The 27,847-nt window shown below is 43.2% G+C and overlaps 1 protein-coding gene across 2 annotated transcripts in view; it reads right to left on the bottom strand.

The window, feature by feature from the left end:
• The window catches only part of LAMA1 (laminin subunit alpha 1), a 148,057-nt gene extending 120,483 nt beyond the window's left edge, over positions 1-27,574 (bottom strand). For both annotated transcript variants that reach the window (XM_044773411.2, XM_014851864.3), the window contains exons 1-2: positions 27,370-27,574; positions 119-289 (exon numbers count right to left, since the gene is read on the bottom strand). In XM_044773411.2, the coding sequence (XP_044629346.2) occupies positions 119-289; positions 27,370-27,442 (244 nt within the window). In that variant the 5' untranslated portion in view covers positions 27,443-27,574. The remainder of the gene's footprint in view (positions 1-118; positions 290-27,369) is intronic.
• Positions 27,575-27,847: the final 273 nt, after the last annotated feature.

Here is a 27,847-nt window from a genome sequence, read left to right as displayed (position 1 = left end):
AATGAATAGCAGTGAAGGTGAACACAACGTTCATGGCTTCCTAATAGAATTTTTCAGTAATCATTTCAAAAAGTATGAATTTCCATGGGTACTTCTGAAGAGAAGGAACAGCACTTGCCTTTGGGGTTCCCGCTGCTGCCATCACAGATCCGGCACTGCGGGTTCCGCACAGGCCGACCGGGCACATGCTCCACAAGTTTGCAGAACATCTCAGGCCCCTGCTCGCCACAGGTCGCATTGGTGCTGATGTGAGCATTGCTGGCAAGATTGAGAATGGCAGGAAACAGGCCTGAAAGTCAAAATTCACCAAATCAGCGGGACCTCTTGAAATCAAAAGGCTAAGTTTACTTCATCTCACTTCGTGGGAGAATAAAAAGAGACTGACGTAAGTCTAGTTGCTGAGTGAAGGAAGCCTTACGCAAAGGCAGTATACATGGTGGTTTTATTTATATGAAATCCTAGCACAACAAACTCATCATGAGAAACGACCTCTGAACAGCAGTTGCAAAGGCTGGGGACTGACTGTGAAGGGCCATGAGGGAACTTTCTGGAGTAATGTTATGTTCTATATCTTGATAAAGGGTTGGATTGCACAGGCATACGCAGCTGTGAAAAATCATAGACTGCATAGGATTTGGGTAGAATTGTGTATTCCACTATATGTAAATTTTGCGTCAAAAAATAAAAGAGAATCATGAAAAATATTGATACAAATGCTGAACACTTTAGGAGAAAAGTGTGCTTAGGTCTTCAACTCACTTCAAAATGCATCAAAAAATAAGCTGGATTGACAGATAGATAGAGATGGGTACACGGATAGACAAGTGATAAAGAACATAAAATGTTCATTGTAGAATCTAGGTAGAAGGATAGATACTTACTGTACACTGTTTCCACTTTTCTGATTGAAAATTTTCAAAATAAAATGTTGAGAAAGTATGTTTTAAGACAAGTTTCAAACAGCCCAGTGGACATATTTGCCAATGAAATTCAAACATCTTTCACTTACAGGCAGGGCATCCATTCTCCACCCACTTGTTCCGGCTGCCCCTGCTAGGGCTTACAAGGTCTCCCTTATAATTACCTAGGATTTCTCTCTCTCTCTCTTCTCTTTCTTTACTGCCTGTTTTCTTTGCTGAATAAAACTTTAGAACACAAATATCCGGTTTTCAAATTTCTCCTCAATTCACTATTCATCTTTGCCTTTGTATACTCCTTTTGTCTCCAGTGATTTTTATCTTTAAGCAGCTGGTCCACACTATTCAGAAAATAGTTTTTGGAAAACTATGAGAGAAATAACTCCACGAGGTTTAGAGATTTGACTTTATCTTGGTAAAAGAGGACAAAAGCCATGGAGATTCCATAAAAACCTAGAAAGGATGGTGCACATGATGTGAAAGGAGATGTCCCGCGTGACTGGACACTGGGGACTGAGAGAGGACTTGAGAGGAGGGGTCTTAGCTAAGTGGGGTTTCTCTAATTTACTAGAACTTGATCTTCAAAGATCACAGAAGATAATCTTTATAAAAAACACAGAGTCAATATTATTTCTGAACTATTTCTTTTCCAGTGAAATCTGGAAAAGCAAAATATAATTTTGGTAATAGAAGGAATTCATGCCTTCAATTTTTATTTTTTAGGTGCTGCTTAATATTTTCAATGATCTTTTCTATTATAAATATTTTAATAATTTAAATTATAAAATAAAAATGGTTATTTCTTAAAGAGTTGCTACATTAAAAAACTTACCATGCATCTACTTTAAAAAATAACTTATTAGGTAGTCTTTCAAAGATTTTCAAAATAAAAGAGCCACTTATTAGCAGGTCTATCCTAATGGAATGACCCTATGCAAGTCAGCAAGCCCTTAGCCTCTCAATAGAAAACAGTTACTGAATATTTGTATTCTAGAGCATTATCTAAATTTTGAAACATAACACAGAATTACATCATATACTATGTTTAATATATTATATATATTTTCATTTTAAATTAAAGTTGGTCATTTTTATCATATTCCTTTAAAGAGATTTATTTTGTAATTAAAAAGGCTTTATGAGGAAATGGATGAATCTTTATGTTGAACTCCGCAGCTCCCCAAATTATTACTTTTATCCATCAGTAGTTAGACACTTACATCTTATGCAATGATCTAGCTCCTAAAATGACATGTGATTTTGGGAGTGGTACTTATACAGAGGGAGGAGCTGATATATATTCTATTTGGTACTGAGGTAAGCATCAATTTTCTCCATCCTTTATGACCATAATATGCTCGTAATCTGGTTCGAATGTACCTTATAAGCTAATAATTTAAAGTACAACATGGTTTTAAACTGTGATGTTTTATGCAAATAGTTAAAATGATGTTTTTCTGGCTCTATATCATGTATTTGCATTCAGATTTGCAGTACAGTCAACTCTCTCCATTCCCTTCTCACAGACTAATCAAGCGAGGGAGAGGAAAAGAAGCCAAGGTCAGAAGAACTGATTTAACAACACATTTCTCTATCAACAAACACTTTACCCGGTAACTTAACAAATGTTCCCACTTTCTCTTTGTTCTCCCCTCCAGTCGCTGGACATCAAGAGAACGCCCCAGTTCCTTGCCAGGGCTCCCTCCCACCCTGAAGACCTGCAGGGCCTTGAGTTATTGGAGCTGGCAGAGTGGAGGGGGCTGGGGAGTCATGAGGGCACCATGCTCTGCGTGCTCAGGAGTCTATGTTCTGAGCCACTGAGAAAAAGAGGCTCAAACCTCGTGAACACAGACTTAACAAAATTTTGGCGAATAGTATCTCCATTGTAGTAATCAGCATCAGATAGTTCTTGCACTAGATAGGTTTCAAAGAACTTCCATATTTCCTTACCTTGCTGGTACTGTAAATAAACTTTTAATAAAAAGAAAGATAAATTCCTTCATTAGCATGGCGGTATAGAAAAACCTTTAAATAATTAATTTCATAAATACATCTTGATTGCCTTTCACTAAAACTGAATCTTCTCAGATAAGCTAGTACATAAAAAAACTATTCACTAAATATTATTCCTTACATATTACATTTACTCTCACTTCATAGTTACAGAATAATTATTATTCCTTGTTGCATATGACCACATCTGCTAGAAGATGAAGGAAAGAAATATGTACTGGAGAAAGCATGTTTTAAAAAGAACATTTTAACAAGTCCTTCAGGTTGCTGAGTCTTTCAAAGACTACAGCAATATTTCAACAAAGGGAAACGCCATGCGCTTCAATGGGGGGAGGGGCAGGAATCAAAGGGCGAGAATGGGCACTGGGATGGAGAACATACCAAGAGCAAAAGTTTGATTTCACATGTAAAAATCAAAGGCAGAATGAGGGCTGAACAGAACCCACATGAGACACAGTTTTCCCATTACTGAGCCACGCGCTTAATAAATTAGACTATCCATTTTTGTTTAGAGACGTCATTTACTTTAGTTAGTATTACTGTAAACTAATTTGAACTTTTTTCCCACATTCAGGACCCACAATGGAAGCATTTTTTTTCTATCCCTGTAGTTAGCCAGTAGCTAAAGACTTTATAACGCCAAACTCCTTCGAGTATGAAATAATGTCCTCTATTCCTCTCATTTACCAGGAGTATTTTTTTTGTCTTCTTTCTTCCCAGCCTGAGTACACTCAGCCTTCTTACATGCACGTCAGGACCACTTTCATCTGCTGGAAATTCTGTTATTATCATTAGGAGAAAAGCTGCCTTGAAGCTGAGGGCCAACAATGCTGCTACACACCGTTACCAAGGCTTCCAGATAGTTGAATAATTCATTTTTAGAGGTTTCTATTTTTTTCCCAGCAGAAAATATTTTCACCATCTTAAAGATGGAGTATCTGAAATGCTGACTAGCCCTGAAGCTCATTGCAACAACTTCTTTATCAAAATTTCTCAAATGATTCAAGGCCAACAGTTCCAGGCCTGATTGCATTTGTGTGTTAGAGAAGCGTGAGGTTTTTCTCTTTCTGTTTTGGAAAAACACATTTTTGAGTCCTACAAAATGTTATATTTGCCTAAACCACACTCAAGGTCATTGTGATATTCTGAAAAGAAAGTGATTTGCAATTCTTAATTAAAGGATCTGGGGCAATATGTTCAGATCATTGTTTTCCACCATGAAATAAAAGATCATAAATATTTTTTATGATTGAATAATGAAACTGGCTTCTGGTGTCAGGAGTTTTTGTTCTGAAAAACAGTCAAAGCTACTTATTCAATCCACGGAGAAATCTGGAAAAACAGGATTTATGTTTCTAAATTGAGAAGTTTGTGATTTTTTTAAACATTTAAATCCATTTTGTTCTCTATACACCCAACTCTCACTTCCCTAATCTCACCCGTTTACCCACACGAGCATCTGTAAGTCAAGTAGAGAAGGATGGTATCAGAAATAAACTGCCCTGTCTGCCAGCGCCTTCTTTGGAACATGGTGGCTGCCTGACGGGACAAGAAAAACAGCACCTCAAACAGCTACAAGTGGCATTATTCAGTGAAAAATCCTGGAAGCATTTAATACTATTCCAGGATAATAATATCAAAGGATTCTAATGACATAATATTCTAGTTAACAATATTACGGTATCCTAATGACCTGAATTTTAGGAGGATGTCTGAATTCATATTTAGTAACATATCCATATGAGTCAGAAAAAGCAGGTGAGAATGTCTGCTTAAGTTCAATAAATTTTTGATGAGAACCTCAGTGCAAACCACTACGCCAGGCGCCTCCCTGAGACAGCCGGAGGCATCAGCTGGGCTATGCCTAACTCATACATTCTCAGGATCAGGAGAAAAAGAGAGATGTCTACTTACAGATTCTGACAAGCATAACATTAAAAATGCAGTGACATTTAAAAATAGATTCGAGGAGAGAGACTGGAACAGGAAATGCAGTCAGGCATAATCCAGGCAGAAATATGAGCACATGTGCTCAGGCAAGAGCAGGGCTGAAATCCTTAAGTGGCTCCTCTGGTCGCTCTTCGATTTCCGTTTCCTTCCCTTTGCACCTTTCATATATCCATTCGTGCCCTACTCACCCTTCAGTAAGCCCAGGTCTTTCCTGAACTCCAGGCTAATGCTAGTCCTCTTTTTTGGTCCTGGCTTAAACCAGCATGCACTACCACGGCACTTACATTTATACAAAGACCATCACTTTGCCGACCAGTCTTGCCCCAATTCTTCTTCCCTCACTATCCTCCAAAAAATAGGAACAACTCTTAATTAATACGTGAGTTCCTTCAGGCAGAGTCATGTCCTGCTTGCTCTAAGTCAGCTTCTGGCCCATGTGATTGCCCCACAAAGAGCGAATGAAAGAAGAAAGGAAGAAAGGAAGGAAAGTTGTCTCACACTCCTGCATTACCAGCAAGTGCACAGAACCAGGAGCCTAAATCTAGCTTCTCATCCTGGTTCCACCACTAACTCACTCTATGCCTTTGGGCACGTCACCCTCTCAGAGCCTCTACTTCCTCAACCATGAGCCCTTTTTCCCTAAGATACTGTGATCCTAGAATTTTACTCTAATAGACTATCAGGTAAATTTGCCTACCATTCTCTCTCTCACTATTTGGAAAACAAATTAAAAGACTTTCTCTATTCAATGCACAGAACTTGAGAAAGAATAAATTTGGTAATTCTTTGATCATCTTGGATAAAAGAACTAAACAGAAACATAAAGTGACACTATTTTATTTGCTTATTTGGAAGTCACTCTTCAGAACCTCCCCCTGAAGAAGAGTGGAAGAGAAACAAATGATGTTTCACATGGCCTTGACCATAAGCCAGAGAACCCGCAGAGGCTGGCTGTGCTCCCCATCCACGCCTATGGCAGTAGCTCCCTGCCTACTCCCCAGTGTTAAAGGCAAGACAACAGGCTCCAAATGGAATTGCTCACGCTGAGCTCCACATCGCCAAACAGAGACTTACGACAGTTTCTGTCGCTCTCCCAGAAAAGGAATCTTAAACCAGTCACTCAGGAATCGCCCGCCCAACATCAGCTGGGTAATCTGCCTGATAGGGACTTGCCATCCCCTAGGAGGAAAGCACCTTTGCAATAGCCAATCTGCCTTTGTGCCTAGTATAACTTCCTTGTTCCGCTCTGCTCTGCCTATAAAAGTCTTCCATTTCGTCCAGCTCCTCTGAGCTCCTTTCCATCTGCTGGATTGGATGCTGTTCGATTCATGAATGGTTGAATAAAGCCAATAAGATCTTTAAAATTTACTCAGTTGAATTTTGTTTTTTCACACCAGTAAGTATATAAATCTACATCTTGTGGAAGCCCTTCAAAACCCTAAGTTCTATTTAATATCTAACCTGCATGTGTCCAGGCTTCAGATGGAATGTCCGTTCTAATCATGTTTTATGTCAACTCTGTTAGAATTGCTAGTGCCTCTGACAGGCGGTAGTGGGTAAGAAGTAAGAACAGGGGCTTCTGAGTCCGACAGCCCTTGGTTTGAACTCCAGGTCTGCCAGCTGCCAGCCCAGGGGCTTTACCCCCACAGTCCCGCTCCCGAATGAGCCGGCCGCCTGCCCCTCCTTTCCGCACAGGTTCCCCTGTGCCTTTCCTGTGCATGAGCCTTTCTCCTCCAGGTTGTTGTCTCTCTTGATTTCTATCCTGGGGGACAAGACCCAAGGCGCCAGTAACAAAATTACTTATAGTAGCATACCCCCAACCCCTCAAATATGCAGTCTATTAACAAGCTGTGGCAAAAGTCATCTAACTCAAACTTTTTTTCCCAGAAAACAATACAAATAGACCTGCATATTATGAAGTAGGTATATTTGAAAAACAAGCATAATGAAACCGTTTTCCCATTTTACTTCTGATTAATGAGCAATTGACAACAATCCTTAAAACAAGTGGTTTCTTGTTCCTCTCTTTCCTTCCCACGAGAAACCTGAGCTGAGCACTGTCATAACAAGAGGACACCATTTAAAGGAATTCTATTTCAAGTTATTTATTACAAATTAAAAATAATTTTAACCACTACTAAGTGAACTTCTTTTATATATCAAATACTAGCATCCTCAGAATGTTTAAATAATAAAACATCAAAGCTAATGTTGAAATGTAGGAGTCCTGTTTGCTTAGTGTAAAACAAACAAGGCTTCATTCCCAATGAGAATTATTCAGATGTTACCAGCTAGTTACTCCATTTCTCCAAGAAAGAAGCAGCTGACCCTTGGGAGCGTTGTTAATGGCAGGCACTCGCAAGGCCCGTAGGCAGGGCCTCTCAGGGAGACAGGAGCACTAACCAGAGAATGGCTGACCCCCCAAAAAACAAATACTTGAGTCTTGGACTAAACCAATTTAATCATTGACTGCTCTTAGTAAAAGAAAAGCTTTAAGATATTCTAGAGATTCCAAGGCCCTACCCAGCACAGAGAAAAAAAACAGGAGGAGGAGGGGGAGAAGGAGAGAGAGGGAGAGAAAGAAAGGCTCTCCCCACAAAGAGTGAAGGAAAAGTCAAATCAAACTCCTGGGAGTTGCGCATTGAACATGGTTGACTTTTTTTCTCATGTGGGAAAATGAAGAGAAGTTTAATCTCAGAAAAACCAGAGTGAGTGGTGAGAAAAAGCCCTTAGCAGGGTTTTGCCAGTTCCATTTCCATAGCAATGGGCTCAAGGAGTCCTTGACAATGATACAGGTTTTCCCTGTAAGATACAGAAGCCTCTGAACAAGCCAGGCCCAAACACTGCCTGCAGGACACAGGCCTTCTCAGAAACTGCCCACCCATCCTAAAGCTTGTTTAATCCTGATGGGCCATGACCCGCGGTTTTTGACTCAGCAGACAAGTTTAGCTGCAGAGCAAAACACTTTAATTCATTCATCATGACATGTTGCTCTCTTTTGTTGCCACAAAATTTAAATTGTTGTTAAAGTGCAACAATTTAAATATTCTATCTGATCAAAATCATCGTTGCACATACGCAAAACAGAAAAGCACCTCAACATTCATATATATTTTAGAATTTCAAATCATTCCCATTGCCCCTCCTCCCTCCTTCCAAATCCTTGCAGAGATGAACTCAGTATAAAGGAAGGTCAAAACGTAAGTGCAGCTTTTAAGTTAAATATTGACAGCCCTGTTGAATTAAAATGCAGTTGTATTATATTTTGCTTATATCAATTTATAATGTTTACAATGTTTATATCATTTGTCCAAACACTTAAAAACATCTGTTCGTTCAACATTTTCTAACCAGCCCAAACAATTCCAGAAACCATCCACTCTTCTACAAACCCTCAAGGTGTTAGTTACTTCCTCCCTTTCCTCTGCCACTTCTGCGCTCTGTTGTACAAATTCTACTTGCTTATGCTTTCAAACTTCAGCCTCCGTCTTGAGGAGCATGCCCAGGGCTGCTTCACGGGTGTGCAGCCAGTGCAGTCACCCTTGGTTGAACGCTTTGCTGAAACTGTCCTGAAATGTCTCATCATTTATATAAGGGGGCCCACAGCTTCATTCTGCACTAGCTCTTCAGACTATGCCCTGGATGTGCCTGGTGGTAGCTTCCCTTGAGGACGGTCCTCACAAGTGTCTATGTATCTCTGACGAATCACCTGGCATTTGAGATGCCAGATGTGTCACCGCCTCTAACTGAACACCAGTACAATGACATCGAGGTGGCTGGATCCACCAGATTACAGCCCCTTTTATTCCAGTACATACCTGGAGGGACATCTTACAAAGGAATCATTTGAGATCTGTTTCACCTTACAGACCAACAGTAGACAAATACATTTAATAACTAGAGTAAACACTCCCACCGAAGGTACACAGAGCTAACAGATCTTGGTATCACTCTCACTGGGGTTGATAAGATTGCATTTTCTCAATTCCAGCTGAAACTGGGCTGCCTCTTTGTATAGACATACACATTTAATGTGGCAGTGTTTCTCCTGTTTTCAGAGAGCTGTTACTAAATCAAGGAAGAACATAAGAATTGCACCCACTGTCTCCAGATCCTTGGCCCACATTTGCTCTTCACTCAATTTCAATTAAGATTCTGTTCCTTTAGGACACAGGGATGGTTCAACATCCACAAATCAATCAACGTGATACACCACATCAACAAACTGAGGAATAAAAACCACATGATCATCTCAATAGATGCAGAGAAGGCATTTGACAAGATCCAACAGCCATTTATGATAAAAACTCTGAACAAAATGGGCATAGAAGGAAACTACCTCAACATAATAAAGGCCATATATGACAAACCCATAGCCAACATCATACTCAATGGGCAAAAACTGAACACCATCCCCATGAAAACAGGAACGAGACAAGGATGCCCTCTATCACCACTCTTATTCAACATAGTATTGGAGGTCCTGGCCAGAGCAATCAGGCAAGAAAAAGGAATAAAAGGAATCCAAATAGGGAGGGAAGAACTGAAACTCTCGCTGTTTGCAGACGACATGATCTTATATATAGAAAACCCCAAAGAATCCATTGGAAAACTCTTAGAAGTAATCAACAACTACAGCAAAGTTGCAGGGTACAAAATCAATTTGCATAAATCAGCAGCATTTCTATACTCCAATAATGAACCAACAGAAAAAGAACTCAAGAACACAATACCATTCACAATTGCAACAAAAAGAGTAAAATACCTTGGGATAAATTTAACTAAGGAAGTGAAGGACCTATATAATGAAAATTACAAGGCCTTTCTGAGAGAATTGGATGACGACATCAGGAGATGGAAAGACATTCCATGTACATGGATTGGAAGAATAAACATAGTTAAAATGTCCATTCTACCTAAAGCAATCTACAGATTCAACGCCATCCCAATCAGAATCCCAATGACATTCTTTACAGAATTAGAACAAAGAATCCTAAAATTCATATGGGGCAACAAAAGACCCCGAATTTCTAAAACAATCCTGAGAAAAAAGAACAAAACGGGAGGCATCACAATTCCTGACTTCAAAACATACTACAAAGCTACAGTAATCAAAACATCATGGTACTGGTACGAAAACAGGTGCACAGATCAATGGAACAGAATTGAAAGCCCAGAAATAAAACCACACATCTATGGACAGCTTATTTTCGACAAAGGAGCTGAGGGCATACAATGGAGAAAAGAAAGTCTTTTCAACAAATGGTGCTGGGAAAACTGGAAAGCCACACGTAAAAGAATGAAAATTGACCATTCTTTTTCACCATTCACCAAAATAAATGCAAAATGGATCAAAGACCTAAAGGTGAGACCTGAAACCATAAGGCTTCTAGAAGAAAACGTAGGCAGTACACTCTTTGACATCAGTATTAAAAGGATCTTTTCGGACACCATGCCTTCTCAGAGAAGGGAAACAATAGAAAGAATAAACAAATGGGACTTCATCAGACTAAAGAGCTTCTTCAAAGCAAATGAAAACAGGATTGAAACAAAAAAACAACCCACTAACAGGGAAAAAATATTTGCAAGTCTTATATCTGACAAAGGCTTAATACCCATAATATATAAAGAACTCTCACAACTCAACAACAAAAAATCAAACAACCCAATCAAAAAATGGGCTGGAGAAATAACAGACATTTCTCCAAAGAAGATATACGGATAGCCAATAGGCACATGAAAAGATGCTCATCATCGCTGATCATCAGGGAAATGCAAATCAAAACTACACTAAGATATCACCTTACACCCATTAGAATGACAAAAATATCTAAAACTAATAGTAACAAATGTTGGAGAGGTTGTGGAGAAAAAGGAACCCTCATCCACTGCTGGTGGGAATGCAAACTGGTGCAGCCACTATGGAAAACAGTATGGAGATTCCTCAAAAAAATTAGAAATAGAACTACCATACGATCCAGCCATCCCACTACTGGGTATCTATCCAAAGAGCCTGAAGTCAGCAATCCCAAAAGTCCCATGTACCCCAGTGTTCATTGCAGCATTATTTACAATAGCCAAGACGTGGAAGCAACCTAAGCACCCAGCAACAGACCAATGGATAAAGAAGATGTGGTACATATATACAATGGAATACTACTCAGTTGCAAAACAGAACAAAATCATTCCATTTGCAATAACATGGATGGACCTTGAGGGAATTATGTTAAGTGAAATAAGCCAGCTAGAGAAGGACAATCTGTGTATGACTCCACTCATATGAGGAATTTAAACATGTGGACTAAGAACAGTTTAGTGGATACCAGGGGAAAGGTGGGGTGGGGGGTGGGCACAAAGGGTGAAGTGGTGCCCCTACAACATGACTGACAAACGTTAACGTACAACTGAAATTTCACAAGATTGTAACCTATCATTAACTCAATAAAAAAATGAAAAAAAAAAACCATTCTGTTCCTTTAAATCACTAAAAATGCCCTTTTCAAGGTCTCCGTCAACTTCCATCTTGCCAAAGCCAATATACAGTTCACCTGCAGTTTACTTGACTTCCCAGTAGCTTTTGTCGAAAATGACCTTTCTCTCTTTCTTAAACCCCATCTTCTTTTGGCCTCCATCATACTATGTCGCAGCAACTTGTCAATCTCTGCTAGGTATCCTGGAGGTCTCCACGCTGATTTCCTATAGAAAGACAGCTTATCCACCATACGGGTGCATTCTCATGGGGAAACTGAGAAGAACGAGTGTACTTTCCCAAAAGGCTATCTCCAAGAGCAAGAGACACAATATAAAGTATTATTGGATTGAGGGCAGAGATGCATTTTCCACCCAGTGTGCCCAATACTTTCTTGTTCAATATTATTAATCCTGACTTAGATAATGATATGAAAAGGCATCACATGTGTGGGAAGTTAATACAGTGGGTCATGGAATTAGTGAAATCTCAACAGTGGCCAAAAGAAAACAATCATAAGTTTAACAGGGATAAATGCAGGATCTTCTACTTTTTTCCCCAAATCCACCTGGAAATACAGCATAGTCTTGGTGAAAGTGAAAAAGATGTTGTAGTTCCTGGTGACAGGTATACACAGCACGAGAACAGTGTTACGAAAAAAGCTAACATGACCTAGGATTTAATTAATAACGCCATTATATTAAAGACAGAGGAAGATGACCCTTAGCATCCAAAAATTTGATAACTATGATTTAACTATGCACAAGATATCTGAATGTCATTCTGTGCTGAAGTGTGCAAAGAGAGAGCTGAGAATTAGAGCAATGCTCCTCAAACTTTTACGTGTGCAAATCATCTGGAGATCTCATTAAAAAAGCAGATCCTGATTCTGCAGGTCTGGGGTGGGGCTGAGATGTTTCACGGCTAAGCATCTCCCAGGGGTTGCTGCTTTGAGTTCAAGAAATTAAACGATCTCTTGGTTCGTTCCCAGCTCCAACACTCTGGAGTTGGCCAATTCAGCCAAGCCTTGGCACAAAGATCATCAGGCCAGTTAGTAAGATCACGCCTCTTCCAGCAGTTTTTCGTCACTATTTAACCAGAACTCCGGACTCTCCATCCCGAATTCAAATCTTGGGCACCTTGGCAGGCAGTGGAGGGAATGTGGTGTTTCAGTTCAAGGTTTTTGGTTTACTGTAAAGAGGGAAAAACTCAAGGGCTCCAAAATTAAAGACACGATATACCAACGAAGTCAACTGAGCATCAAGCAGGGAAACCTGTTCAAGCAAACCAGTGGTTTGACTTCTCAGGCCTTCTCCACCTTGATGGTGCTGCCACTGCCTGGTTCATTTATCATGAAGACACGGTAAAAAGCTTATGATATAAGATTAAATTGTAAAAGGAAGATATTCACATGGCACTATCTAATTCCTGATAGAGGGCCACCCCTTTAAGCCCAGGTCCTGCTGGTTGCTGGTAGTCTGAGCAGGTGTCTGTTCACAGAGGCCTGCAGAGGGGCTTTGCACAAGGTGGGGAGAGGCAGGTGGGAGAGGACAGCATGGCAGCATGATGTCCCTTCCCAGGCTGCCTCAGGATCTGGCACTTGAGCTTCCAGGATAGGGTCTAGGTCATGAGGGAAGGAGAAGGAAGAGTTTTCAAGGGCAAAAGCAGGGTCATTAACAGAAGATGGGCCCCTCTCCTCACTGTGGTGAAGAAAAGAGCTTGAGAGAGGTGGGGAAGGTCAAGGACACAGCTCAACACCACAGCAGTGGCCCTGAGCCTCTTTCTCTTCTATTTTTTTGGTCTTATTAAAATAAGATTTTAAATATTATTTTACTTTTATTTTCTAAGTTCTTCCCCGTACTATATTTTTATCAGGTTAATACAGGCAGGGAAAATTTACTTTATTTCCACTCGTAGTTGTGAAGAAATCAGAACCCAGGCTGGACCACATTAACAGATTACTCTCAAATAAACCACATTTATATACATCTCCTGTAATACATTTTCTTTTAGAACAAACCAGTAAAAACCAAATGGCCTATGTTTACTATACACTCCACTACGATTCACATACAGGTTTCCCATTTTGAGCTAACTACAAATCTTTAACTGAGATGCTGTCGAAGAGAGAGTTTTTCAGTTTAAGTTCTAAGCTGCCCTTTCCGTACTTACCCCTCTCACTTCCTAGTTAGCACCCAGTGCAGACCTGCCCCTGCTGTTTCCTCCAACCCTCTGCCCTTGGCCCTGAAGAAGTTGGCAAGTTTAGGGGCCAATCTGTTTACAGGAGAATGTCAGCCGTCTTTAGACTTCCGGGCTTAGGCTCCCAAGCTGCCAATACAGCACTTCTTTGAGTGTGGCGGTCATTTCCTCGGGGGGGTTGCAATTCCCACAGAGTTCTCCTCCGCTGGAGTGGGCGCACAGTCACTCAAACCGAGCATATAAACTGAGTTGACTCATGATGAACATCCATTTGAGCAGAAATGCTAACTAGTACAATATCTGAAATTTACTTTAAGATACGTCCGCAGAAAGGCTGTGATAGAGTGTGTGCGTGTGAGTGTGATACTTAGGTTGACTGTCCAGGTGCAGCTGGGATTGCGACGGCAGCTGCACCTTGCAGGGAGGGCAGTGGGATCCCACCAGGAAGACGGCCCGTGTTCCAGAGGCACCGGCCACAGTGTTCCGTTGTCTGTCTCCACCAACACCAGCACTCTACTAACTAGTGAGGAGAATATCAGAAATGGGTTATTAGTAAAATTAGTGGACCACTGGATATCCACACGCAAAAAGTGAACTCAGACCCTGCCTTCTTATCATACACAAAAGTTAACTCAAAATACATCACAGACCTAAATGTAAGAGTTAAACTATAAAACTTCTAGAAGAAAATATAGGAGAAAATCTTTGTGATCTTGGGTTAGGCAAAGGATTCTTAAATATGACACCAAACGAACAATCCACAAATGAAAAATTTTGATAAAATGGACTTAAAATAAAAAACTTTGACACTTCAAAACACCATTAAGAAAATGAAAAGACAAGCCATACACTGGGGGAAAATATTTTCAAATCACATTTCTGATAAAGGACTTACATCCAAAAAATATGAAGAACCCTTACAACTCAGTAAACAAAAGACAAAAAATAAAATAAAAATTGGACAAAATATTTGAATAGACACTTCACCAACAAAGATACATGAATGGCTAATAAGCACATGAAAAGATGCTCAATGTCATTAATTATTAGGGAAATGCAAATTAAAACCACAAGATAGCACTTCCTATCCACTAAAATGTCTCCAATCAGAAAGACAGGTAAAATGTAGTGCTGGTAAGAATATGGAGGAACTGGAATGCTCATAAATTGGTAGTAGGAATGTAAAATGGTACATCCACTTTGGAAAACAGTTTGATGGTTTATTTAAAAAAATAACATAAACTTACCATACAACCCATAATCACTCCTAGAGATTTCACTCAAGAGAAATGAAAACATGTCTACAGGAAGACTTGTCTGTGAAAGTTTACAGCCTTATTCCTAATAGTCCCAAAATGGAAACAATCAAAAAGCCCAGAATTGGTGATTGGATAAACAAAATGTGGTGTATCTACACAATGGAATACAATTCAGCAATAAAGGAGAACAAGCTACAACATGGATGAACCTAGAAAATACTATGCTAAGAGAAAGAAGACAGACACAAAGACTTCATACTCTATGATTCCATATGAAATTTCCAAAAAAGACAAATCTGAAAGCACAGACAGCAGACGATTGCTTGGGGCCAGGGTGAGTGTGGGAGCAGGAGCTGAGCGTTCATGAGTACGAGGAAAACTTTTGAAGTCTTGGAAATGTTCCACACCCGACTGTGGTGATGATTGTACAACACTCTGAATTTACTAAAAATATTACTGAATTGTACCCTTCCAATTGGTAGAATCTTCTGGTATGTACATTATACCCCAATAAAGCTGATAAAACATGTCGGAGATTCGTCTCACCCTGGACGTGCAGGGTGTGAAATCCTGCAGCCTGCATTCTGAAGGACAGTGATGCTACCTAAGGCTTATCCCTAGCATGCCCTGAATCCACACAGCAGTTTGGGAAGGTTGCTGATTGCCTGATGCTGATTCAAGGGAGAAGTCTGAACACCTAAAGGGCAGAAAGCTGTGATCCTATCGAATTTATACGAGATGACCTATGACCTGTTTTGGACCTGGTTGTTAATAAAGGCGTGCTGATAATGTGTAATATGTAAGCTGGTGTTTGCTCTTGTCATCACCCAGTGGTCAGACTGCAGGGGAGCAGCCAATCCTAATAAACCTCAAACGTCTTCAGTGGGTACTGTTATCCACCCAAAAGACCCTGAGCATTTTATATAACTAAACTGGCTTAGGTTAGTTGACAACAGAAACCAAAGGGATGTTTATTTTCTTTACTAGTTGATTCCTTCAAACATTATTTTGGAATTATTTTAACATTGAATTTGAAATTATTTCATCCACAAAAAAACTGTGGTAAGCACAAATTTTCAGGGCACTTTCGATCACCTAAAATAAGGCACAGCTTAATTTGTTTAATTATAATAACTAAAACTGAACCAACGAAGTTGGAAACCACTAAAGACACAGGAGATGTTATGCTCATACTTCTAAAGAGAATAAGACGTTCTTTCATTCAGTAATAAGTGATTTTTATCAAACAAACACCCATCTGTGACATAAATTCTGTATGCCTTTGTTCTGTTCCTGAGAAGAGTGCCAGAGTGCCCGAGGAGAGCAGCTGTTCCCCACTTAAACAAAGTCTCCAAAGGCAGGCAGGTAGAATTCCTCAAAAAAAAAAAAAAAGAAAAAAGAAACTCTACTTTATATGAAAATATAACTAAAAGAGCTAGTCAACAAATGCCAACAAGTCTGAAGTCACACACAATGGAGTATTCTGAAGTCACAATCTTCAAACTGAAAGGAAACCCCACGCAGTAGAAACGCAGAGTTTAATCAGAATTCTTGGTCTGTTTACGGTGACTATTCTATAGCAATAAGCGGACTTACACTGGTGTTTGAGGCACTCAGGATCAAAAGTCTCTTCCAAGTCTGAACTCACGGACACACTTCGTAGGATTCTTTGAGTGTTTCTTACGCTTGGTTGACTACAAGCACTAGGTGTGCAAGGACCACTGGTCACCAGTGGAACATTCTAGAAATTCAACAAATACTTGTTGAATATGTGATCTAATGAACTGCTCGCTTAAGATGCGTAGAAGTCAGTGGCTCCAAATCTGGAAATGAGGTTTTGTTAAATGTGATCTAGGTTTAGCTTATACTGAATATTCATCATCAGTAAATATCATTTCAATTACAAAAACATAGTCCATTGTTTTCTTTGTGAATTGGTAGATGGAAAACAAAACAGATTAATAATCTCTATCAAGTCCCTCCTGGTTACTAGATTCTGTGGCTCTTCTCTCTCCATATTTGGACCCCACCTGCAAGCACAAAAATTATCTGGCTTCCTGTTTCTGCTGCTAGGTCGTTCCTGATTGGATGCTCTGGTTTAGAATGTGAGCTAAAGACTTGGTGCCCAAAATGTGTGTCTACCATCTACCCTAGTTTGACTACCTGGATTCTTCCTTGTTTCCCATCCTTGAATCCTGTCTGGGTGACCTGTAAGGTGCAGCCTTCTTGAGCTGGCACCTTGTCCTTTCCCTACCCATCACGTCCCAGGAGATTATCCCTCTGCTCAGTGACTTCCCTAATCCCAGCGCCTGTCTGTCTGGATCTCTAAGTAATGCCCGCTGGGTTCCTTTCTAGGCCCTGTTGCTCATCTGCGCTGGGGCTTCCATTCATTCATCCAACTAATATTTACAGAATCAACACTAAATGCCAGGCACTGCGCTAGGTATTAAAAACAAGAACAAAAACCTCTGCCCTCAAGGAAAGACATGCAAGTTAACAAACAGTTACAAAATGATGTTCTGATGAGATATATAGACAAATTGCTATTGCGACAAGCAGGAGGGAAGCCTAAATGACGGGGTGGACCAGAACCAGTTAGGATGCCACAGGCGAAATAAAGGGCTTTCCAAGTACTAGAAAGGGGTGTTCAAGCTCACAGATGTGAGGCTCCACGTTACATCATGGGAAGCATAGACACTTCAAAATGGCTGTAAAAGGGTTAGCAGTGGGAGAAGAAGCTGTGGAGAGGTCTGAGCAGGGTCAGATCACAGAGGGCCTTGTAAGTCCCGCTTAGTAGAGGGTGAGAAGCCATTAAACAATTCAACAGGGATGGGATGACATGACCAACTTCACAGTCCATTAACTCATGGGGAACTTCCAGTGCTGACAGTTTTCTGGGCTCTTAGGAAGCTGTTTTATTGGCCACATCAGAATGCATCCCAACACCTGCAGCTGGGCTGGCCCTTCCAGCAACCCCTGCCCCCCGCCGCCCCCCTAGCAGATGGGCCCAGCTCCAGATTCTGGCTCTACCAGTCTGGGGCTGGTCAGCACAATATCCCTCCAAGTGCCTTTAGCTGGGAGCTGGTCTGTAAGGTCAATATAGGTGGTGCGTGTGTGTGTGTGTGTGTGTGTGTGTGTGTGGAGGAGGTGAGGTGTTTGGTGTATGTACGGTGTGTGGGTGTGTGTGTGTATGAGATGTGTGGAGGGGGGAGGGTGTATATGGTATGTGGTGTATATGCCTGGTGGTATGTGGAGGGGATGTGTGCATTTGGGGACGGGTGGGGTCAGTGGGGATGTAGAAGGAAGAATGGCTCTTATTTTGTTGACTGGAGCTAGAAAGAAAATAATAAGCCAAACATTGAAAAAGAAATTCTGAAAGAAGCCAGGACAAGCAAGTGCACAACGGATCATCAATTAAAGAGAAGACAGGAGAAGGACAGGAGCAGCAGGTGAATAGGAACAGCGGGACTTCGGAGTCAGCAGACCTGAGAAGGTGCAGGTTGGATCAGCAGAGAAGGAGTGGCCCACACAATCCCAGAGAAAAGGCACCTGTGGCTTGTCCATTTAAAGGGGCTGCAAAGGAGGGACACAACACCACATAGTGCCTGCAGATGGAAGGTATTCAATCAATTTTGGATGAATTAATGAAAGAATTAAAGAATTAAAGAAATAAAGAATTCAATCCATCAACCACTCAACCCTCCAAGGCCAGATCTTATCCCAAAACTTGAGGGACTCTAAATGTCCAATTCGATCAGGAGTACTTTTAGCAGAAAGAAGGACCTTGGTAAGTGACCAAGTCAGAGAAGCAACACTGAAACGGTGCTCGTTGTAACAGGAGCGTGACAATTAACAGACATCAACTGACCACTTCCCAGTGACAAACACCTGACAAGGGGCTCTTGGAAAACAAAGAAGCAGCTGACTTTGCCTGAGCGACTTCGATGACCCAGGGGGACCTCTCACAACTCTGAGATGTATACCACCCTCCCCACTTCTCAGAGCCGTGGGAATAGCGTGAAATAGACACGAAGTGAAGCAGGGGTTTGGGGTCTGTACGTACAAAGCGTAGGCTGTGGGCTGTGGAAGGCCTGATGGGATCAATGCCCCAGTGCGCACCCCATGGACGAGTCAGGGTCATCACCAGATACTGCATCCTTTTCCATGCCTGCATGGCTGTAAGTGCATTCACTGCAACAGCAAAAGTTTATTATGTTAACTTAGTGACTTCCAACTCCGGCTGCAGAGTGAAATCAACCTGAGGAGTAATTTTAAAATGCAAATGACAGGGTCCCATCTTAGACCACATAAATGATAATCCCGGGGGTGGTACCTGGGCATTGATATTGTTAAAAGCTAATGTGCAGCCCAGAGAGAGAGCTTCTGTATTAACTGTGCCTGCTTTCCTGGAGCACACAGAAAAGCTAGCCAAGCTCTTCTGAGTTCCCCATGGCAGAAAGGAGGCCTGAGGAAACGCCTTCAGTCAACAACGTGTCTGTGTAGAAGCTGATCCTGCAACCCCAGCAAATGCAGAGCGCTTCCCTGCTCCATAGCTTGGCCTACTCATTTCAACGGGAACTTACATAGCAATCAGCAAGCAAAGTATAGTTGGTGACTACACCATCGTGACTTTAATCTCCCAACTCCTTCCCTGAATTTTATTTCTTATGTAGAACATTTTTTTTATATACAGATATGTACTTCTTGGTTCCTTGGACTTCTTCAAAATCAAGGAAGTGGCCTGGAATCACAGTAAGGAAGGCAGCTGCAAATGGGGTCCTCAAAACACACTAGCCTCTGTACATCCTTGACTCAGGGTCCCAATATATGTTTGGTGCATGAATGAAGGAGTAAATAAATGAATGAGCAAAAAAATTAGAAAAACTAGATAGAAATGACAACAATCCCACAAGAAAATATTATTTCCTACCCCAAGAAGGTATTAACTATTTAAAATGGCAACTCCCTTAAAGAAACATAGGGTGAACTTTCAAAGGCATTTCACATATTAGTGAATATCTCAAACTCTCCCCACCTCAAATTTCTAGAATGAACAAAAGTATGCCAAGGAAGCCAGGGGTGGAGTCGTGAAGAGTTAGGAAAACTATATTTTGTACAAAAACAAAGATAGAAATGCCAGCATAAGAGATTCAGAATAAAAGAGCCTAAAGATAACCAGTGGGAATTTTGAGGGGTGGGGATAGAGTGCTAGCCACCATCCCATAGAGCTACAGGGACAGAAAGTAAGCCAAGTGGAAGGGATAGTTCTGGAAACAATTATTTAAACTAGAAACCCAAACCAATTGGAAAGGTCTCTGTGCCTCTGGAGCCCAAAATGGGAATAAAGTTTTCTGAAACACAGATTCTGGGTCCTACCTAGACCTGCTAAATGTCAATTCCCTCAGTGGTATGAAATCTAGGGGGCTGAGGACCTCATGCCCAGAGCGGGGCCAGGACTCGGGGCTGAGTTTGCATTTCAGGGACTGGGTAAGAGTTTTGTGGTTGTTAAGGCAAGCTTGCTCCCTCTGGAGCCTTGGTGGGCCATACTGTCCTCCCACTGCCAATGCTTCTGGTCTTAGCACTAGACCTCGTGTCCTCAAGTTATCTGTGTATTGAAAAAATTGCTAGTAGCTAAGGTTTTGATCTTCGAAAGAAAATGTCCCTTCTTTTTGACCTTGGCTGATGGCATTCTGGGCAAGCCATCCAAAAGAGAACCAGATGGCAACTCTGGCTGGATGGGAATCCCGACTTACCACAAAATGTAATGCAAATTCAGAAACAGGACAGGTGACAAAAGCCACAACGATAAGGCTGTCCGGGGGTGGAAAACTGCAGGCTGTACATGGATGAACGGGGTAGGTTTTAGGGAGGGGATGGGGCGCAATTCAGGTGCGGGAGTAACGTGAACAAAATCATGCAGCTCAAAGTCAATCGCCACTTGCAGTTACAGAGGAAGGAGGTGTTCAGGATAGAGAAAGGCATGGATAAGAGGGAGTCAATTGTGACTGAATTTGGAGGGGTGAGGAGGGCCATGGCCCGTGGGCAGGAGCTGGGACCGGACGAAGCAGAGAGACACAGTATGAAGGCAGCCGGTTAGCAGCATCAGCCTAACTGCGGTGTGAGACTAAGAGAAAGGACGCTAGCATCAGACTGATTCAAAGCGGCGGGTTATAGTGATTTGGACAGCGGGGGATCATGCACAGTGGTAACAGGGAGAAACAAAAAGTGAAAAATCAGGGCATTTTTTAAAAGAAGAAACAAAAATTCAAAGGGAGAATTTGGATAAGGGGATACAAAAAAAGAAAAGGACAACGAAGCCAAGGTAACTGAAAGAATGTCTTGAACTGGGAAAAACAGGAAGGCAAGTCATTGGAGCAGGAAAGAATTCCTGTGCCGGGCCTGAGATAACAAGAGAGTGGCTTTTTGTTTGTAAAATTCTGTCACCACAGAAAGGCTGGAAGGCATTTAAACGTGTGGTGTATGATAATCAGCACAGTGGCGTGAGGTTTTCTCCCTTCTGAATGTTCTCTTTGAACTAAAAATGATCTGCTAAACTTAAGCATCTCCTTTATTGTTGTAGAAAATTTCCTGAGGTTCTCGTAGGATATTACAGAGCAATGAAACAAAATGCAGGAAATACTTTAGGGAAAAGATGACACTTTCCATAAATACTCACTTGATCTAAATTTGACATTCCCACCGCAATCCAGCAGGTTCTCTGGCACGAGAATTTAAGTCACACAGCCTGCTGGACCAACAGACCGGACCTCAAAGACAGCTTCAGGAATGAAGAAATTCAAACTGCAAACGGCAGATTCAGAAGAGAAAAAATAGTGCTCACACAGCCTGGAATCAGGATCTTCTGTACTTCCACACCATGGTTTCTGGATGAACACCCTGAAATAAACGCTGATCTAGGCAAGAATGCCATCCACCAAGCTGATTCCGATTCTCACTGCCTCCATTGTCTGTCTTCTGCCCCCAAGCTAGACACAAAACCACCGGAGCAAGTTAACCCAAAGGCAGCAATCCTGATGCAGCCTTGAGAAAAACAAAAACTCAAGAGGAAGGATTCTGTGTCTTAAATGGTTCTCTGGGCACTGACTGTCACCCTCAGTATAAAGCACAGGAAAACACAATGAACCCAGCTATAGCGTGGTGTTTCGTGTTGAAATAGCTCCCTGGCAGGCAAGTTCCAACAGAACCCAAGTTCATGACCTTAACTAAATTACTTCTATAAAGGAGCTGTTTCTCCTCATTAATTTTGGAATGCATTTATTTACTCAACTGTCCATGGATATACATTAGTATTTTAGAAGTAAAACAAGTAAAAGAATTACTTGCAAACACGTAAATAAGCTACATACATCTTTCTTAGGCGACCACAGTTTCTCTTGTTCATCCAAACATTTCTGAGGAATGTAACTAACAACTTCACCTAAGGTCTAAGATCCAAAGTTCTCTCTGGTTGTCTCCAGATAACTTTTTGTATTCATAGTGAAGGCTTATATTCATCAGGAATTATTTCTAAAAATTAAACTTTTCTGTGTCTGCCATAGGTGTCCCCGTAATAAACTGCACTTATTGGTTAAATAAATAACACACTATCCTAAATTCTTTTTTTTCTCTCTCTTTTTTTTTTTTGAGGAAGATTAGCCCTGAGCTAACTGCTGCCAATCCTCCTCTTTTTGCTGAGGAAGACTGGCCCTGAGCTAACATCCATGCCCATCTTCCTCTACTTTATATGTGGGACGCCTACCACAGCATGGCGTGCCAACCAGTGCCACGTCCGCACCGAGGATCCCAACCAGTGAACCCCGGGCTACCGAAGTAGAACGTGCGAACTCAACCGCTGCACCACCGGGCCAGCCCAATATCCTAAATTTCTAATTGAATTATTCTCACACTTGACTTCTCTACGTCATAAATCTCCTAAAATATAGTTTTAAAAATTATTTACTGCTAAGGAATAGCTTATTAACACTATGGCAAACAATACTTTTAGAAGGAGCGCACTGTTATGAAATCAATTGACCTTGTTTTTAAATTCCAAGTGATCAAGGAAACTCAGCTCTAATATCTTTCTGTCAAAGACCATCCTGGAAGGGACAAGTTGGAAGGTGGAAAGTTTACAAGTCTCTACATTCATTAAGTGATGGATTAACACCCTGCAACAGGTACACTGAAGAAGTGGTATGGAGGAAGGGCCGTGGAGAGACTGCTCCACGTTTTGTCAGGTAATAGCAGGTTCTTTCCTTGTACTGTTAGGGAAGGAGGTTTCATGAAGAGTTTGCCTTTGAGGTACATGAAGAAACATCTATGGAAGGATACTCCAGAAACCAAAAGAAGTGGCTACCTCACAAGAAGGTAACAAAGTCAAGACTTAACTGTTTTCTCTCTACCCTTTAGTACCATTTGAATTTTGTGCTTTGGGCATGGATTACCTATTCAAAAATATTTGTTTTTTCCAAAAGTTTTTTTTTCTTTTAAAGATTGGCACCTGGGCTAACAACTGTTGCCAATCTTTTTTTTTTCTTTCTTTTTTTTTTTATGCTTTATTTCCCCAAACCCCCCTCTGTACACAGTTGTGTATCCTAGTTGCAGGTCCTTCTAGTTGTGGGATGTCGGATGCCGCCTCAACGTGGCCTGACGAGCGGTGCCATGTCCGCACCCAGGATCCGAACCCTGGGCCCCTGCAGCGGAGAGCGTGAACTTAACCACTCAGCCACGGAGCCAGCCCATCAAAAATATTTTTTAAAAGTTACTTGATTAATAAGTAAAGATATTAATTTCAATTTGGCTCAACAAAAATACGCGGCTATGAACTGCTGGGAAAGTTGCAAAGCAATGAAACCACAGGTATGAAGAAGACAGTGCCTGCCCGCAACAAGCCCAAGCCAGTGGGCGAGGCAGGGGGCAAGCCAACATTTTCACCATGGTGCAAGCAGACAACAGGACGGAACCGAGTGCACACCGAGTCTGGGGAAGGCACCCAATAAATACTGCAGCGCCGAGGAGGCCTGGGAGGTTTTCCAGGGTGTAGACGCACACGGAGACTGCTCTGGCATTTACCAGCCCCTGAACAGGGAAACACTGGTTAGCTACGAAGAGGTGCAAGTGTGCCCAAGAGAAGGATCCTCAGCTCTGGTTCAACAGGCCAGCTGGGGCCCCAGCCTCCCTGGCTCACCCCCAGTGTGATCCACGCCACATCATTTTGTGTGTGTGTGTGTTACAAAGTGAAGGGTTTGGGAGACGGCAGTCCCACATAGGGTCATGTTTCCAGAAAAATAACAGTGGTGGCAGTGCTGAGGAGAGAGAAGAGCAGAAGGGAAACCCAGTGAGAGAATGGAAACAGTATTTCATGGGAAAAACAAACAATTCCTGAGCTCAGACAGCATTGGGGACAAGAAATGGAGCTGGACGGCATAGATTTTTGGAGGCAAATAAAACAAGTCAACGCAAACAAATGTGGGCAATGAAAGAGGGGGGTGTCCAGGACAGCCAGCACTCAGGGCAGGCGGAACAATGAGAGCCACCACGACGGACTGCCCACCTACGACACTACGCCATGTCCATCACTGTATCAATATTTTTCATGTGTTATGTAATCACATTAATCCTATCTGTTTTATAGACAGGAAGGCCGACATTCAGAGATGTGAAGAAACTCAACCAATGTCCCAGGCTCAGCAAAGTGACAAGTCTGGCATTTGAGCCCAAGACTATTTGATTCCAAATCCAGACTCCAAATTTCTAAACAATTATGCATCCCAGAGACTATAGCTTGGAAGAGAGCCTCCCCAACAGTTCAGTGTATGACAGTCATAATGGTGCTCATGCAGAATGATTACTGAGAGCTAACCCTGTGCCAGGCACTGTTCTAAGCACTTTTCTTACAGTCTCATTGCATCATTAACAGCCTCTCCCGGGAGGGACCATTATCAATCGCATTTTACAGATGGTGAAACTAAAGCACAGAGAAGTTAAGTAACTTGCCCAATTTCCTACAGCTAGTAAGGCCAGAGAATAAAACACCTAAAGCTTAAAGATACATCTTGTCATTTCCCCATAAAAACTTACTGTAGATGATAATGAATATCCATAGGACTTCATGAATGAATTATTACAAAGTGGTAGCATGTCTCAAGGATGATTACCTTGAAATAAGTAGTCATACACACACTTCAGAGTACTAGCTTCTAAAGCAGTGCCCTTCTAAGAGTGGCACAAGACACTGCAGAACGGTGTACACGGTTGTTTCATCGCCCTGCTGCATCTGAATTCTCCATCATCCCAGATTAACTACAGATGTATGCTTTATATTTCATGTCGGGAGACAGGAACGGACCCAAGGCCCAGGGATGTCGGAGGGGGGCAGCGATGCTTTTATTGCGCATATCCTTGTTTCCAACAACTAAAATCAATATTTTCTATTGGCTTTTATTTGGGGAATACAGCTACAAACAGGAAAAATACATTTTTGAAGTCCATTTAGACACACACACTTTACTGTGGAGTACACACGTGCTGGATTTGGATACTATGTCATTCATGAGAATGAAGTGAAGTTTTTTCTATTCATAGATTTTTTTCTATATTTGGAATGGTCTATTTTTACTTAGAAAAAAAGGATGGTTTAAAACAGAAGAGTTGATGAGCCAACCTGTAAAGCCACTATAATTCTACATAATTGCCAGGTGTGGACTTAGCACAGTATTACTTTCAGAAACACACCACCTCCTATAACACACTTAGGAATAGCTCAATTTAAACAAATTACATCTCAAAGGAAACTGAGCCATAGGGTCATATACCATGAGTTGTCAGATAATCCAGAGAGACGGCAGAAATGATGGAGAACTCCTAATAAGAGGAATGCTATTAGATAATAATCATTTTTAAAATATAAACACCAGATAGAAACTCAGTGATGATGCAGGTCGGGATTATTTTATTATGACCAGATTATACCATTTCACTAATCACTCATGCTGTATATGGGGCACAAAACTATTTTTAAGAAAATCACAACTCGCTCACAGACGCTTGTTAGAAAGGGCGCCGGGAGACCCGGCGGGGACGGCGAACGTGGAAGGCGGGGTGAAAGATTCAAAGGCTACAGCTGCGCGCGGTTTTCCACAGCCTCTTAAAGCAGGAAAGCCCTACGCGGTCCCACTTCGCTCACACACCATTCACACGGCCCAGGCCCAGCGCTGAGCCCTGTGGGGCACAGCAAACATTCAGGGCATCTCCTTGGGCTGGGCCTTCCAATTTCCTAGAACAACAAGGCCGAGTAACGCTGTTCGCTCTCCGCCGCGTGGGAAACCGGACCGGTCACCTTCATCAACCTGAGAGAAGCGGGCTGGGCCCGCAGAGCCCAAGGCGGCTGCTTTCCTCCGCGGTGACCCAAGCCCCTCTGTCCGGGCGCCGCGCGCAGCCCGCGCCGGGCTATTCGAAGCCGAGCCGCCGGCTCCGGTGCAGGGCTCTCCCGGGAACGCTTGAATGAATGACACGGTCTCGTTCCTGCAGACTTCACAACTCAGCACACATTTTTCTCACGAGGGTATTTCGCATTCCGCCTGCCTTTTGACCTGTATTTTTTTTTAATGAAATGTGTATTTGTGGGAATGGGTCCATTGTCATGTGTTGCATACGTTAAGCTGTTTTCAACATATATTTTGCGATCGCCTCGCCAACAAGGAGCGACGCTGGGAAGACTGAGCCCTACGGGTCGATTCGGGCATGGGGCTGTCTGCAGAAAGGAAGGAGAGTTTCCCCTTCTCTCGGCATTGACATAGGCTTTGAAAGTTCGCTTCGGATTTCTGTTCTCAACCTTGCCACGCGCCAGGGCACCCGTGCGACGAGCGAGCCTGCAAAGTCCTCCCTTCGCCGCCGGCTCCCTCACCCCGGCGGGGCCACGAGCCAAACTTGTGCGGGGAATGGCCGGCTTGGCCACTTCGGGGGCTGCACAAAGAGCGCGGTTTGGGAAGGCACATCTGTGCCCCGGACAGCTGGCGAGGGGCGCTTTTCCCCGTCGTCTCTGCCCACCAGGCCACCCGGGCCGCGCGGGGCCCGCCCTTTCCCGGCCGCGGACGACCGGACTCTCCACCCCGGGACAATGAAGGCCATTCGGGAGAACGCCGTTCCCATCCATTCCCCGCGCCAGATTAGTAGCCTGGGGACTGAAAGCCGGGGACCGTGGCGGGGTCCGCGCGCTTCCGACGCTCCCCGCCCCCAACCCCCGCTACCCTACACTGCTCTCTTCAGTGGCACTCCTGGACCACTAAAGCCGGAGGGTGGGAGCCCCAGGGTCCGAGGAGTTTAAAGCAGAAGGCTCGGAGGAGGGGGCTGCGTCCGTCACGAGTGGCGTCCCCAGCCCTCCGCGGCCCGGCCCGGAGACGCTTTCCAGGGGCCGCGCGGGAGACCCACGTGTGCCAGCCCCGGGTCGGAGGCGAACTAGGATGCGCGCACCGACCTAAGAAGCGGCGAAGCGGCAAAGCGGCTGGCTTTGTCCCGCAGCCGCCCCGCCCGCCGGGATCAGGGGCCGGGGACCGGAGCTCACCTCTCTGCTGGCACTGCGCGGCGACCCAGAGCAGCGAGGCCAGGAGCGCGACCCCCGCGCCGCCGCCACGCATCTCGTCGGCGCCGCTCAGGTGGCTCGGGGAAGAAAGGCGCGGCCGCGCGCGGGGGACCCGGCAGAGCGCGGGGCACCCTCCGCAGAGCGCGAGTCTGTCGCTTCCCCGCCGGCCACTCGCTGCCTCGCCCGCCCCTGGGACACACCCCCGCCGACCTCCCCCGGCCCCTCCCCTCCCCTCTGCTCTCCTCCCCTTCCCTCTCCTCCCCTCCCCTCCCCCTTTCCCCTTCCCCTACCCCCGCCCCAGCCCAGGAGACCCCTCCCCCAGTCAGGCCCCTGTGCTCGGCCCGGCAGAACCTGCGGGGACCGGCAGCTCAGCTGTCCGCCCACCCCCAAGTTAGGCGTGGGGGCGCCCGGGTCCGAGTTGGGGGTGTGGGCGGAGAAAGTGGGCTGCGAAGGAGGAGAA

This window comes from Equus asinus, chromosome 7 (assembly GCF_041296235.1).
Source record: "Equus asinus isolate D_3611 breed Donkey chromosome 7, EquAss-T2T_v2, whole genome shotgun sequence".
Classification (NCBI taxonomy): Eukaryota; Metazoa; Chordata; class Mammalia; order Perissodactyla; family Equidae; genus Equus; species Equus asinus.
Note: the sequence above shows the minus strand (reverse complement) of the source record. Positions and strands in the feature narration are given on the sequence as shown.